Raw genomic sequence first — 16744 nt, forward strand, 5'->3', positions numbered from 1 at the left:
GAGCAGATTTGAACTTAGGTCTTAACTGACTCCAAGTCAAGTATTCTATCCAGTAAAGTCACAAAGCTGCCTCTAAATTAGTTTTGTACATATGGTTTTTTTCATCTTTTTTTGATCTTTTTGCAGTTATACAAGTAGTGGTCTTTCAGGACCAAAGGGTATGTATTGAGTTTACTAAGTTTTGAAGCATAGTTACAAATTGCTTTTCATAATGGCCCAGAGCATTTCACAGTTCCAACAACAATGTACTGCTGAGTCTGTTTTCCCAAAGCTCATCTAATATTTGTCATTCTCCTCTATTTTCAGTCATTTTGCTATTCCAATGTATGTGAAGTGAAACCTCAAAGTAGCTTTTAAATTTCATTTCCCTAATTATTAGTGATTTGGAGATTTTTTTTCACATAACTTGGATTTCTCCCCCAAAAAAGGAAGAAATAGCCTTCTTCTCCTTTGATCTTTTATCAATTGAGCAACTGCTCTCATTTTTATAAATTTCAATCAGTTTCAATACATCTTGGCAAAAAATTATAACTTAAGAATCAAAGCTTTCAAAAATAACATTTTTCTTATTCTTCTTATGCCTAGGACTGATTAAAATATTATTCTGGCGTCTTTGCTTTAAATACTTACCACCTATAATCCTCTGCATTTAGTAGGAAGTATGTGCATACAATGGTTACACAAACAGTCACAATGCAAAGGATAACCAGCACCAGCATCATGAAACCATAGACATAGTAGATCTTGTACGCCCAGAAAGATGTGAAAATGAAGTACCTAAACAAAATTGGAGAAATAAGCATACTGCTATTATTCTGAATTCTTTTATATTCTCTTTGTTCTAGGAGAGTCTTGGTGAAAACTTCTTGGTCTTAGCTCACCCACCCATTTCTGCCATCCCAGAGAGAATAAGGTGAAGCTCAAGAGAACCCTCCACTTACCTTCCTCGCCCCCGATATCTGGCACCGATAAACATGGTAGTTGAAAGCTATGGTCGCATGATGATAGACCATGCTCTGGAACTTGGGCCTAAATTTCTAAACCTCTTATTAATTATGTTATATTCCAAACATAACTAAAAATTTATGAATTTCCAAATAAAATAAGGTTGATAACCTTTGAGGTGAGAAGTCCTTCTTCTCAAAAGTTGAGGTTCAACTATGAAGCCTAGTGAAATGTTCTCTGATTCTGTCTACCCAATTTTCTAACTTATTCTATTCTAATCCTTCAAGAAAAGAAATTTATCATTAAAACTTACATTTCAATGAAAATTGAGCCAAAAGGCAAAATTCCTCCAAGACAGACAATAACTGCTGGTTCCATGAACCTGAAAAAAATGACATAACTTTATTTATAATACAGTTTTTGCAGAATGCAAATCTTCATTAAAACCAAATACATAGAAGCAGGGATTTTTTTTTTTTAAAGTTAAAATACAAATGGGCAAAATACACAAACTATTAACAGAGTTCTATAAGTAACTAATCACTACTATGACTTCAACTTCATGGATCTGTTTTTTGCAACTATGAATAGTTCCTCCATCAATAAATATTTCAATCACTTTGAAGCATATTTATTGAGACGCCCTGGTCAATCAATACCCTAAAGATAATCTTATGAAGAACCTCTCCAAATACAACTAAGCTAGACCTAAAACACAGACATTTTATAATCCTTTCATTTCTGATTATAAGTGGTGTTTATAATAAGCAAATTACTGCTCCACTCCCATAATAAGTCAAAAGTTGGACTCTTCTGTTTTTCAATTATAATAGAATTAACTGATTTATAAGTTTAGCTTTAACACCTTCCTTAACTAGGAATTTTTCTTCACTGAATAACCTAAGAAAAGGGGCACAGACAATTATTACTCTAACAGAGCAGAAAGACACTTTCCTCCCAGAAATGAAGGAAATTATTAATTTGTTTGGTCACATAAAAGCTCATTGTGGGTCTTGGCTTTTCAAACAGTAGGGACAGAACTGCAAGAATTCACAAAGGGTTGAAATAGATATAATGCCATAACAAAATTATTCTATTTTTGTCTGCTTTTAATATCTCAGATAATTTTGTTGTTGTGACACGACCAAAATTAACACTAGTATATGAAAGTTGGGCATTTTTCTTTTACACTAAAAATTTTGTGAATAATTCCAAACTATGCCAAGAATAAATATAATGCTTAAGGTACAGTTTTTCTAACCTGAACTTCAATAATAATTCAAATATAAAGGGAAAGAACTTACATATCAAAGCAAAGAGATAAGTGCCTATCAATTATTGTTTTGACCAACATTGTACATAAATTAAGAAATGGAAAGCTTTAGTGCCAAGTCACTTTCCACTCCAATTCTATCATCACTTTAACTTATCTGAGACCATCATGCCATTTCAATTAAATGTCAATTTGGACTGGAATACAAACTGAAATGAATCAAAACTTGCAAATTCCTATAATCACATTTAAAATATTCAATATACTAAAACCATGATGTCAAAATTACATATAGCTCTAAAAACTGTTTCATTCTGAGAAACAAATATAAGTCTTAATTCTCTCTTTACCATTTTTTCTCCGGTATAGGACGAGGCACAGCATTGACACGACAAGGAAAGTTGGGTTGACCTGACAGATTTCGGCCTAGAATTGTACCAACAAGATTCAAGGGAAGAATAACAAAAAAACAGATGCAACAAACAGCAACCTGCAAATTAAACAAAATGTCTGTTACAAAAATACAGCTTACAATAATATCAACAAGGATAAATTAAAGTAACATGAAAAGTACTTTAATCATAAAATTATTACATATAAAGTTTCTCAAACTGTCTGGACTAGCTATATAGTTTGTAAAATAAGAAACTGAAAGTGATCAAAAAAAAAAAATCCTACTTTCAAAAATATCAATATTTAGCTATAATAGCTTATTTAGTAGCACTTCCACAGATATTATCTCCTTAGATCTCAAAAAAATATTCCTACAGTCAGAAGACTTTAAGTAGTAGAGCCAGAATTGTGCTTCTAAAATGAATATTCTTTCCATTACATCAGCCCAGCACTTGGACTATATACTTAAATATAGACATAATTTACAAGACTTTTCCTCCTACCTTTCTACCTTGTTTCTATTACAACCATTTCTCTACCTCTTGAATTTTTATGCTCTGAAGAGAAAAATTTTTCTTTCATCATTAAATTAATTTCTTATTATGTCTTAGCACTCCCCCCAATTAATCAGCTACCTATAACCACATAGCATTTGCCATATTTATAACCAAAAAAAAAAAAAAGTCACTATCCATTAAGTGTTTATCCAGTAGGGGGAGAGGGAAGAGGGAGGCAGGGAATCTCCATCTACCAATGCAGAACTTTTGCAACTTCAAATCTTAAATTGAGTTGCCTAGATCCCTGAAAGATGAAATAATCTGACCAGGATTACATTCACACAGCTATAAGACAATAGAATTGAGCCCCAGTTTTCCTAAGTCAGTTCTCTATCCACTATATTATGTTGCCTTTCTATTCTTTTAGAATCTGGTATTTTGGAAATTATATAGCAGTTCCTGAAATTTATAGCAACACAAATACATTTATTTGGGAAACATGTAATATACAGTGCCTTATAATAAAATGAGACTTATGAAAGATCCACCACGAAAATCTGGAATTCCTAAAAAATAAAGCAAATTTGGGAGAGAGGAAAAGGAGCTCTTATTCCAAGGTAGTAAACTTAAAGGGGCTCACATATCAACTACCTTAAATCAGAATAAAACTACCATCTAGTGGTGAAAAGGGGTATCTGCAGATAACAGTTATGTCACTAAATTAGGTAGCCTGCAATCAGATAAACCTAAAAATATTGGGGGGGGGAGGGGGGGGGGGAAACCAAGTTCTATGGATAGGACTTAATAAGACTATAGCTGAGAAAATGAAAGCATGATATGATAAAATAAAATAAAAATACACACACACATATATATATATACACATACATATGTGTAAAATGCATTGTTACAAGTATTATCTAATTTGATTCTGAGACTCAAATAAAGTTAAGTAATTTGCCCCCAATTACGCTGCTAATAAATGTCAGAAGCAAGATGTGAGCCACAGTTTCTCCTAACTCCAAGCTCCATATTCGTCAGAACATCCTTCAAAATTGGCATAGCTTTGTCTAAAACCAGCATCTTGCTAAGACTGGAAGCAAACTTTTTGTGGAGCCACAGAGGTTAACACCATTTATCCAAGCCCCTTGAATCTCCACTAGAGAACAAAGGGATTGTCCAATAGAGCCCAAAAGTACTGGAAGTTGTGGCACAATAAGTTGTGGGATCTCAGAGCCTGGTTTAACTTGAGAAAGGGCAGTATTTCCCCTTCTGCTTCATATGAAGAGTTGTTTCAAGACATGGTTCTGGTGTATGGATAGAGTGCTGGCCTTGAAGTAAAGAAAGCTTGTTTAAATTACAGGGCCAGAGTTTCTTCTTTTTATATCACTTATGAAATGACAATGATAATATACTTTCATCAAAGGACTATTATGAGGCAGAAATGAAATAATCTATATAAATATAAAAAATATAATAATAATATAAAATATATAAAAACAATCTATATAAAGCATTTTGCAAACTTCAAAGAAATATACAGCCATATAAAATATCTCTTAGGATAGCGGTCAGATTCTAATCACAAAGTTGGTAAAAGAAGGGGAAAAAATGGCTCTTTACACCAACAGTAAATATCCTTCCCAATTCCCATACAGTTTTGCCATTCTCCCTTCTTTACAAAGAATGACTAAGGGTGTGAAACACTGAAAATCCTTCTAAATCGGGGGATGTGCTGGTTAGTTTTTCTGAACTGTTTTTCCTCTATTATTTTTTGTTACAAAAGACATTACCATTTCACTTCCAACCTCATTCTATTAAATCTGTTCTCCAAAGTTATCAATTATCTTTTAAGTTGCCAAATCCAATAGCCTTTTCTTAATCTTCATTCCCTTCTGTCTCCCTGTAAATTGTTACTGTAAATCATGTTTTACCCTACTTATTTGATCATGATTTCAAGGTCTTCCTTTGCCCCTAAACCTTTCCCATTTACCTATATTTCCTTATCACTCTAAAAGGCAATCTCACATTGAATGTGTTGCCAGGGCCTGTCCATTTCACCTTTGTTACATTTCAAATATGTGATCTTCTCTTTTCTGACTGCCACCAATCCAGTGCAGGCCATTACCAAGTCATATCTGAACTACAACAGACACACAAAGTGGGCTTGCACAACCCTACTGCCTCCAGGAACAAACACAAAATGCCAACTGCCTCCTTTCCAGTCTTCCTACATTTGTTTGCCAAAGCACTCTTCCATCTGATGACAATGGCCTTCTTGCTGTTTTAAGAACAAAATACTATCTCTTGGCTCCAGGAATTTTTTCTGGCTGTCCCTGATGCTTGGAATGCTCTCACTCCTCATCTCTGTCTCCCAGCTTCCTTTAAGTCCCAATTAAAATTTCATCTTTTACAGGAAAGCCAACATTCTTAATTCTAATGCCTTCTCCCCTTCAATTATTTCCTATTTAACCTACATCTAGCTTGTTTGTTTGTCTCTTCCACTAATGATTGTTTCTTGAGGGCAAAGACTATCTTTTGCCTTTTCTGTATCCCCAGCACTTATCACAGTGACAGTCAAGTAATGAGTTCTTAATGAAAGTTGACTGAGTAGCCATAATGTTATTTAAGTTGAATTCCCTACTGAAACATGTCCCTACACTTTTAGTAATTAATGATCTTTTTCTATCAATTAAGAGAGCTATTCTACTAATCAACAAGCCCTGAGAAAGCTGAGGCAAGATTACAATGTTGATGGGAGGAGAGAGAAAAGGGACAAAGACTTCATTCAGGGATACTGAAGAAGCCCATCATATTGGGGAAGAGGAGGAGAGAAACAACAGAGGAGGGAGGGCTGGGATCCAAGTAATCCCAAAGTAACATTAGAACTCTAGGTTCCTGATGAGCAAGTGTAAAGAGTAAGAAGGAGGCAAGGGCATAGCTTTATAGTAGAGCATCAAATAAAAGTTATTTTGAAATTTTACCTAATCAGCTCTGCTTTATCCCAGATGTATTATAGGGAAGAAGAAGTAATATCAAAAAAGAAGAAATAAGGGGGGGGGGGGGGCATAGAGAAAAAAAGAGAAGGAAGTGTTAATAGTGTACAGGAAATGCAAATTATAGAAAGCAGGTTCATCAATAACAAATTTGAAAACTTGAGAGATGTTTTTACAAGGACAAATCTAAAAAGACAAGCTGTATGTACCAAACAGGCTATATTAAACATCAATAAGTTTACTAAGAATTATTTTGGCATACTATCTACTAGATTGTTTTCTTATATGTACTCTTAAAATCCAAATTTGTTTTTATTTCCAAACGGCAGATGGCTAAATTTATAGAGTTCTGATACTTAGTTCTAATTAAATACTTGGGGGGCATTCAAAGAAACAAAAAATTTAAATCAAATACTCCTTAAAACATTTAAATTACACTTTAAAAACATGTTTTACTAATCAAAAAGAAAAACATACTGGACTGCGCTAATTAAACTACATGCAAACAATAAATAGTGCTTATGACAGTGTGCAAAGAAGTGCGACAGGCAATGGGGACACAAAAGCAAAACCCTGAAGTGTGTTTGTGAAGAGAGACCTGGAACAGTGAAATTCCTTTTCATCAATATTCCTACCTTCAAATTATAATACAAATAAGAAATATAATATTGTGGGTGCATGTTTAATTAGTATCAATATCCAGCATGCTTGCCGAATCAATTTATTAAATTCTCTATGAAAGTCTGGATTATTAAAAAACTTTTAGCACAAAGGATGGTATTTTCCATTCTGAAGCAGCTACTATAAAATCATCCTGAGATTTGTTTTAAAACCTTCATTCATTTAAAACCTCCATAATATTCTGGTTTTCTGACAGACTGAGCCTAATATATTGGAATATAAATTCGTCTATTCTGTATTTTTTTTTAAAAGTATCACTGTTCAATCATATTCTGAAAAAGTTTTTTAAAAAAAATTTTTGGGGTGGGAAGAGGTCACACAAATAATCAGAGCTAAGTGACTTACCCATGCTCACAGATATGTTAAGTGTCTAAGACTGAATTTGTATTTGGGTCCTCCTGACTCCAAGACTGGCACTGTATCACATGACATCTAGTCACCCCTAAATTTTAACTTTTTTTATACAAGAGTTTAAAATAATGAGATTTAAGAAAGAATTTGTTATTTCCTTGGTAATTTGGTATTTCTTTGGCAAAATTCAAATAAAAATGCCCAGGCATGTCAAGAGTATCTCAGAAGAAGCTCATAATAATCCCATTTGGTATGGGACCAAAAATGGGACTGATCCACCTTGTAGCACTGTCTGAAAACTGGAAACAAGATCAAAATACAATCAAAGTGCCCTCTAGAGGATAGAAGAGGCTACAACTAAATTCCATCAAAAGACCAAACTGCCAGGCCAAAAAAAAGTGAAAGAGAAGGAAAAGGGCAAATAAACTGGATATGAACATTTCCTTTTCCAGCACCTCATGGCCTATACAAATCCCAAATGATTCCCCCAGACTTGAATCATAAAGTAGTTAATGAAGCCTTAAGAGACCTTGCTACCAAAAAAAAGAAAAAAAAAAAAAAAAACGCTAGAGCCCTTTAATGTACAAGCCAAGGATCTTTATCAACTCACCAGATTAGCATTATAGGAGAAATTAAGGGTTTGTGTAGTCACCCACATATTTAAGAACTCAGTTCCTTGACTATTCCTGCCAACCTACAAGAATCTTGATTTCTACAAAAATTATTTGGTTTCCTAAATTTCCTAAAATATCCTGAATGGAAATAAAACGGAACTTTCTATCCTAGTACAAAATGCTAGAAAAAAACTCACTATAGCCCCACAACTTACAATGAGCTTAACAAAAATCTACCTGAAGTAGTTCCTAGTAAGTGTTAGTTTGTTCTTTCTTCATGTCTGTCCCAGAAGGAGGGAGAAGGGGAACATATGACATATGCAGAGCACTGGACAAATTATCAAAAATACACCATCTCATTTGAGTTATACAAAAATATACCCGAACAGGACTGACACTATTCCAGTTTAGAGAGGAGAAAACTGAAGTTTTAAGAACCCAAGTGACTTTTCCCCTATCACAATTAATGAATGTTACTTGAACTCAGTTTAGTTTTTTACCAGTCATTTTCTATTCCACCTTAATAGTGGAGATGGGAATACTTCTCAATTACTCATTAAAATTCTCAACTGGAGATTTTAAAAATGTAACTTAATTAGCAATCATATTTGATAAAGGGTTCTTTTTATCTAGAAGGAAATCCAGGGAACAAAGTCATCAAAGGAATTCTAAGAAAAACAATAAATGCTGCAACAGGTAAAATAGGAAAGTTTGTACTTTCAAGACATCAAATAATTTTAAATAGAAGTATATCAATAATGTTAAAGTGAATGTCACTGAATTTATATATTTTGAACTACAAAAAGCATCCTGTACAAAGGAAAAAAAAAAGGTTAAAAATTTACTACACAGATCTACAAGTAGCCTCACTTTTCATTTAAAATTTGTCTGCTTGATCATCTGATGGTCATACACACAATTAAAAAAACTTAATTTCTCATCAAGTAAAAATTATTTATTATGCAATTTTTGTCCCTTGATGAAAAAAGTTAGAATATGCTAAGACATACATCATAATCACAAAGACATAGCAACTAGAGCCCAAAAGTAGCAACGACAAAATGAAGGGAAGGAAAAATGGATGTGGCCATTTAATTTTAAATTTAATCCGTATGGGTAATTCATAAGTAATCTTAAATTTAACCCAAATTAGATTTCAATTCTTCATAAATTTGAAATATCATGTGAACACTATCTACAATAGTAGATCACAATCCTTATCTAATTGGCAGATGGTCTCCAAGAGCTGTTGTGGCTAGTGATAAGCTCCTCTAAATTTAGTTGGACAGATTATCAGACAAAAGCTACAAGGATTCTACTTGAAGACTTTCTAGTGAGGTAAGACAAATCAGAGTTACTGGTTTTTCAAATAGAATTTTTGAAAACCTTAAACACCTCCCTCATCAATGTGGAGGCACCAAAATGACAAAAAGGGCCAAAAGATCCCTTTTACCCAGTCAGCTTTCTAGAAATGCATTTTAAGAAAAAAAAAAATCATCAATACTCATCAAAAAATGTGAAAAATAATTCTTTGGAAAGTGAGGAATTGGACAAGTCACACATACACAGAAGAATGCTCAGATCTTGACTTTCCAATTTAAAAATAAAATCTGAACAAGTTTTATATCAAGGAACTTACCATTGTCCCAAATGGAATAGCTCTTGAAGCATGGTAATATATGGCTATAAAATTAATGAAGAAGGCAGTGCCACACACCATTGCAGGAACTAGGAAAGCCCCAACAAACATCTGCTTTATCCATCTCCTTCCTTCAATAAACAAACAAATAAATAAATGCAATTTATAAATCATATAACTAATAAATACTAAGTTAATCACTAAATTCTTAATATCACGGTCCATTCATTACCTAAGCTAGTACTTCAAATCCAAGGGTCCCAGCCTTTTTCCCTCATTAGCTGTGTTACCCTGGAGCAAACCTCCCTGACTCCCCAGGGCCTCTGCTTTCACCTGTCCAGTGGCAGGGCTGTAGGTCCCTCTTAGACCTTAATGATCGTAAATATTCCAAGTATTCAAAAGTAATTAATATAGGTAGTATGTCAAACTTGGAGCCCAAAGCCTTAGATTCAACTCCCAACAATCATTACCCATATAACTATGGGAAAGTCAACCTCTTAGAGACTCATTTTCCTTATCTGTAAAGGGAAACAACAATCCCAGAATACTTCCCCCTCCCCAATGAATTGTTATACAGGAAACACTATTCAAACCTTAAAAGTATCATTAATGTAAGTTGCTTTTATTACTAATTGTATACAAATAGGGTACTGGATATAATTTTTAAGACAACTATTTTTTTTTTTTAAATCAGGCAACCAAAAACTGTATTGTAAAGTTTACAAAGATATAAAAAAAAAAAACCTGTGAGATAGGTAGTTCATGTGTTGTTACTCCATTTTAGAGACTACAACATTTAGGCAAGATTGTATAGATAGTGTATGAGGCAGCCCTACCCCAGATTTCCTGACTACAGAGCCAGTTAATTGCATTTATATCACACACTTTAAATAAAGCACAAGAACTTTAGTACAAATTATCAGAGAGCTACCAACTCCACAGCCATTAAAAAAAAAGCAACTCAGACAGAGATAATTATCACAGGAATATCTAATAATGTATGGACTTGGAAGGGACCAATTCAATATCATTATTAACAATAAACTGTATCTATATAGATACATGTGATGGTAGAGCAGAAAAGAGCAAAAAAAAAAAGTGACCAATCTTATTTTCTCTTTCACAGATTTTTCTTTTACTTATATTTTTTATTCATAGAATACTACCTTTCAAAATCCTGATAGTTCTGAATATATAAATTGTCATCTTTTTAAATTTTCTTCCTTCTTTATTTCTATTTTCCCAGTACAATTATGAGAAATTACTATTTCCAAAGAAATAAGTAGGGAAAAAATTTGTAAGGAGTTTCTGGCAAAAGTCTCAATTGCAATACAGTTGCAGGACAGAAATTAAATCCACACAAGTAATCAATACTATAACATATTTTTTCAACAAAACCCAGCAGGAAGAGAAAAAAAGAGAAACTCCATTTAAAATAAATGTTGACAGTATAAAGCAACTGGGAGTCTACCTGCCAAGACATACATAGGAACAATATAAACACATTTGGGAAAACTCTTCACACAAATACAAAATGACCAAAGAAAATAACTAAATAAATATTAATTATTCACAGATAAGCCAAGTCAATGTAATAAAAATGACAATTCTACCTAAGTTAATCTATTTATTCAATATCACACCAAATTGCAAAGAAATATTTTAAAGAGTTAGTAAAAATAAAAGCAAAATAATCTTCAGGAACAAAAGGTCGACAATATCAACATAATCAATTGGGGGGGGAAGAAGGGGAAACATGAAGGAAGAGGCCTAACAGTACTTGATCTCAAACTATGCTACAAAAATATAACTGCCAAACAATTTGGTACCAGGCAAGAAATTAAGTGACTAATGAATGGAACAGATCAGTAAACAGAAAGTACACAGAAACAAATGAGCACAGAACCGTGGTTTTCAATAAACCAAAAAGATCCCAATTATTGGGAACTATTTGATAACAACTACTAGGAAGACTAGAAAGTACTGATAGAAACTATGCAGAGATGGATTATCATAGCTAAGAGAAATTCAAAATGGGTGCATGAATTGGACATAAAGAGTGAAATCAAAAGCAAATTAGGAGAGCATATAAGAGATTATCTGTGAAGTCTATGGCTAAAGGAAGAGTTCATAACTAAACAAGATAAAGAGAAGCTCATAGCAAGTAAAAATGGATTAATTTTGACTACATAAAATTTTTAAAAGTTTGTACAAACAAAACCAATTCAACTAAAATTATAAGAATAGCAGGAAACTGAGGGAGGAGAGAAATCTTTGGAATAGTTCTCTAATAAAAGTCTCATTTCTCAAGCATGTAGAGGACTAAGCGAAACTTATAAAAACATAAGCCTTTTCCTAATTGATAGTCAAAGCATATGAACAAACAGGCAGTTTTCAGAGGGGAAAAAAAAAAATCAAAGCTATTAACAGTCACATTAAAAAAATGCACTAAATCACTAAAATTAGAGAAATGCTGATTAAAACTAGTGCCTCACATCCATTAGATTGGCTAATATGACCAAAAAAAAAAAAAGACAGCTGGAGGGGTGTGGAAAAATAGGTACAATGGTGATCCAACCACTCTGAAGAACAATTTGGAACTGTACCCAAAGAGCTATAAAACTCTGCATACCCTTTAGACCCAACAATACTGCCAAACAGATCAAAGAAAAAGGAAAAAGACCTACCTATATGTATAAAAATATTTATAGCAGCTCTTTTCATGGTGACAACTGAGGGGATGCCTATCAATTAATTGCGCAATAGCTTAACAAGATATGATACATGAATGTGATGAAATTATTAGATCTTAATGCTCGTAAATTTTATTGTGTTGTAGGAAATGATGACCTAAATAGTTTCAAAAAGCCTGGAAAGACTTAAGTGAATTGATGCAAAATAAAATGAGCAGGCCAAGTGAACAATTTACATAATTATAGCAATACTGCTAAGAATAATCAACTACAAAAAACTTGGGTGTTCTAATTTACACAATAATCCATTTCAATTCTAGACTCAGATGAAAAATAAAAATTGATGGACCCAGAGTGCACAATGAATCATCTTTTTCTTCCTTTTTAGAACATGGCTAATGCAGAAATTTATTTTACTTAGCTTCACATTTATGAATAGGCTTTATATTTCTTGGTTTTTTGACGTAGTTATAGGGGAGTAAAGAAGAAGGGAGATGATTTGAAACTGAGAATAAAATAAAATTGAAACTTTAAAAAGAGAGGATATTATAAAATATCTCAGAATATACCTGGCAAAGCAGACACCAGAACTACATGAACATAAATATAAAATTCTTCTTATACAAATGAAGTCAGATCTAAATAAATGGAGTAATATTTATTGTTCATGGGTAAAGTAATTAATAAAAAAAATGACAATTTACTTATTCAATGCCACCCCAAGTGATTTATTCAAAAATTACTTTATTTCCCTGAAATTCCTGGTTTTTTTCCTTCCAAATGAACTTTGTTATGATTTCTAACTCAGTAAAATAATTTTTGAATAATTCAATTGGGGGGAAAATATATATATATTAAGTTCTATGCTTTTTCAATTTCTTTAATATTCAAAGTACAATGGATATAATCAGTATGGCTTAGTAAACAAGCCATGGCAGAGTTATACAAAATAGCAAGTATTTAAGTAAAAATCTATTCCCTAACCCCCAGTTCATTATCTCAATAAACCTAGAGATATTCCAGTTCCTTGGGAAGAATCCTAGGATCAGCTTTGAATATGAGGCCTACACTTTGATGAGAGCCATGAGACAATCCTCAAGCACATCAAGCATCTATCACTGCATTAACCTGAGTTTTCCAGAGCAGGTACAATACAGGCTAAGGCCAAATGTTCCAGGGCCACCAAACCTAGATTGTCTAAATTAACTTTCAAAATATCTCAAAATATTGGGCCTCGGTCTACTATACCAGCATTCAAAGACGGCAGATGTAAGGGGAAGAATTACATGAATACATACTTCTATTCTTAGCAAAACAAAAACAGATTTTTTTTTTCCCCAAACAGGAAAAGACTTCCTAATATTTTTAGGTTTGCCTTAGAACATCATATCAGCTAGCCAGTTGAAAATTAGTAGTTCTATACTAGAAAAACTCTTTAGCTCCTTAGCCTTATGATCCTTTTAACAATGGATTGACACATTCAGAAGTATCTAAAATGCCACTTCTATAGGGAAGGAAGAAGTAGGGATTTTAGTGAGAAAGCTGGTAGAAGCAAAGAGACACAAAAGCACCACCAACTACATGCACAATGGAACAATTTAGCCCTCAATTTCTTTCATACAGAATTCTCATTTTTTACCTGAAGACTTCAAGTTAAGGGGAACCCACTAGATCTACAGGAAGTTTAATAAGTTTAGCATAATTTGAATTCAAAAAGTTCTTTACACAAAGAAAAATAACCTCTTCTGAAACTTCAACCCCTTACCTTGTATTTATATATAAGCTAATATTTCACAAATTTCACAAAATATTTCACAAAACTATACTGGATTTCACAAAATATAACTAAATTTTAACTACCTTATATAGAAAATTCCCATCTTTATTTATTATATTGTTTGCCATGCTTAACTCCCACCTCATGGTATCTTTCTCCTTGCTATAGATAAATCCCTTTCAGGTTAACCTGCTAATCAAAGGTGTAATCTGCTAACCTCCTTTTGGGATTAGTCTGCTAAATTTCTCTATAGATTTATCCACTTCTTGGCATCTTCCTTTTAATGGCTTCTTCCTCCTGATTGTGAGTTCCACTAGGGAACTTGTCTTTCCTTGTTAATTTGTTTAAAAAACAAACAACAACAAAAAAAACCTTTGCTTTCTAACTTCTGTGTGCCACTCACATAATAAAATACCAAAATTACACACACACACACACACACACAAGACCACATTTTAAAATGCAGAATGATAATATGAGAAATTTACCTCCTTGTCTAGCATAAAGGCTTCCTCCAAAGTAGCCATTCACTGGGGATGTAGCAGCATAAACAAATATAGCTGTACTGAGCATTGATCCCCTCCTGAAAGTTAAAGACAAATACATTTGATTTAAATATAAAAACCAACTTAAAGGCAATTTAATAAATTTAATTATCTTAGCCTTTGTTCATGTACAAATGCATTCAATACTTATGCTACAAAGGTAACCATTCCAAGATCTAATCAATCTTCTTATAGCAGTAAGATTATACTTTAACATATCCAGTGAGATTCTGTCCTATTTTGAGATCTGTGGAGAAGACACTTCATAACCTTCTTTTCTCATAATCCTTCAATTCAATAAGTGTTTAAGTATGTACAAGACTCCATACTGAGTAATAGAGGAAAGATATAACCTCAAGCAGCTTATGTTTCATATGGTAAGAAGACATTTATATAGTGAGAACATGGATTTATGAAAAATTGCTTATCAACCTCATTGATAAGATTCAGGATAATTAACTATTAAAGAACTTATTGGATTACTTCTTTTCTACAACTTATTTCAAGGGATAATGAAAATAGGCTGATAGAAAATTCCTGGCAGAAATGATTCTACTATCAAATACAAAGCTATTATTTTAAATGCCACTAAAACATTTAGAAATTTTCCCATTTAACTTTGATTTTTTAATGAAACAAATAAAAGAGCTCAAACAATATAACAGGCATTTTCAGTAGAAATCCAGTTTATTTACAATATAGTAATTTGGAGCTAAAAACAAATGTAATAAGTATTTCAAATGTGTATAATACAATTATGTTGGCTAAAGCTTTCTTAGTTTTAACTGATAACAGCGTCTAGGAGATTTTATCCCCAAAATGAGTACATGTACATACTTTGTACAAATCACCCATACCTATAGATTAATGAATATTCACCTTATTATAATATCCACAACTACAGAATGTGATGACATTAAAAATTTTATAAATTTTAAAATTAAAAATACAATAATAAGCAGTAATGTTTTTTTTTTTTAAAAAGGATTTATAAAACTGAACTTTTGTTAAGTATTCCTTATTTTAAAAAGCATATATTAAATTTTGCAAGGTGGTAAGACTGTATCTTCTGAACTTTTTTTTGGGTCAGTATAGTTTAAAAATGTCCATACATGTTAAGAAATGTATAATTTAGCCCAAATATACAATATCATTTGTGACTCTCTCTCTCTCTCTCTCTCTCTCTCTCACACACACACACACACACTAACAGAAAGATATATTTATACATATATCTGTGTTTATTATGTATATAAGAATAATAATAAACAGGCTTTTTTCTATTTTTTAAAAAATCCTAGCCACTCCCTATCCAAAAATCTGAAGTGAACTGACATGGGTAATACTGAAACATCTAAGCCAAGTAGTTTGGCAAAACGTTATTTTTGCCACTATTAGAACAGTTTATCATTAATAACAATAATAACAAAAAGACCTAAGAATGGGATTAAAGTAATAAAGGCTGAGATTTGATGAACCCAGTGACAAATACAATTCAAAGTTCTACTACTGGATACAGTCTGAAACAGCTGTGATCTAAAAATAGAATCAATGGGCAATATCCACATGAACTCAGTTAATTGGTCAAAAGAAAAAACATCAAATAAATGGCTGAGTCATGCAGATTTGTGGAAACAGAGGGGTTTGTTATAACATAAAACCAAATCATTACAACCAAAAATTAATGAATGTCTATAATCCTGAGCAACCTCAGACTAGAGATCAATGTAAATTATGCAAAGAAAAGGTAGAACCTACAACACAACTCAGGCTATAAGCAGTTGGTTCCTGCTAGGCATGACCTGGGGGCTAGAATTCTATATCCAAAGCTTGCTATGTATGCTTCATGGATGGATAGTTGTCAAATCTCTATACTACAAATAAAGACCTCAAAAATTTCGTGGAAGACCAGCCAATACCTTGTATTGGAACCAGGTTATCATCACTGATCTGATTATTGCTATAATAATCCAAACATAACAATTGATCCATCAAAGTTTAGGAATATTTTTTAAAAGCTGCCACTATACCAAATACAAATAATCTCCAAACTATATAGAAGAAAAGTCATCAAAATACAGAAACCTAGCAGAGAAGATAAAAATCATGTGAAAACAGGATAAGGTAAATAAGTGATAGGTTTCTTTTAACCACCCATGTAACAGGTAGAACATGATGTATGAAAAAATAATGGCATAACAGCAACTTTTTCCAGGATTGTGCCTATTTAAAACAATGAGAACTAGACATGAATATAGTCCTTTAAAGTTAAACAAAAAACACTTCACATTATATCACTGGGTCTCTTATGCTCTGAGACATTAAAGCAAGCCCTGTATC

At 32.6% G+C, this 16744-nt stretch overlaps 1 protein-coding gene across 2 annotated transcripts in view; it reads right to left on the reverse strand.

The window, feature by feature from the left end:
• The window catches only part of TM9SF3 (transmembrane 9 superfamily member 3), a 62936-nt gene that overhangs the window by 8279 nt on the left and 37913 nt on the right, over positions 1 to 16744 (reverse strand). For both annotated transcript variants that reach the window (XM_012540187.2, XM_031956178.1), the window contains exons 8-12: positions 14348 to 14442; positions 9390 to 9520; positions 2569 to 2708; positions 1259 to 1327; positions 631 to 777 (exon numbers count right to left, since the gene is read on the reverse strand). In XM_012540187.2, the coding sequence (XP_012395641.2) occupies positions 631 to 777; positions 1259 to 1327; positions 2569 to 2708; positions 9390 to 9520; positions 14348 to 14442 (582 nt within the window). The remainder of the gene's footprint in view (positions 1 to 630; positions 778 to 1258; positions 1328 to 2568; positions 2709 to 9389; positions 9521 to 14347; positions 14443 to 16744) is intronic.

Source organism: Sarcophilus harrisii, chromosome 2 (genome assembly GCF_902635505.1).
Source record: "Sarcophilus harrisii chromosome 2, mSarHar1.11, whole genome shotgun sequence".
Classification (NCBI taxonomy): Eukaryota; Metazoa; Chordata; class Mammalia; order Dasyuromorphia; family Dasyuridae; genus Sarcophilus; species Sarcophilus harrisii.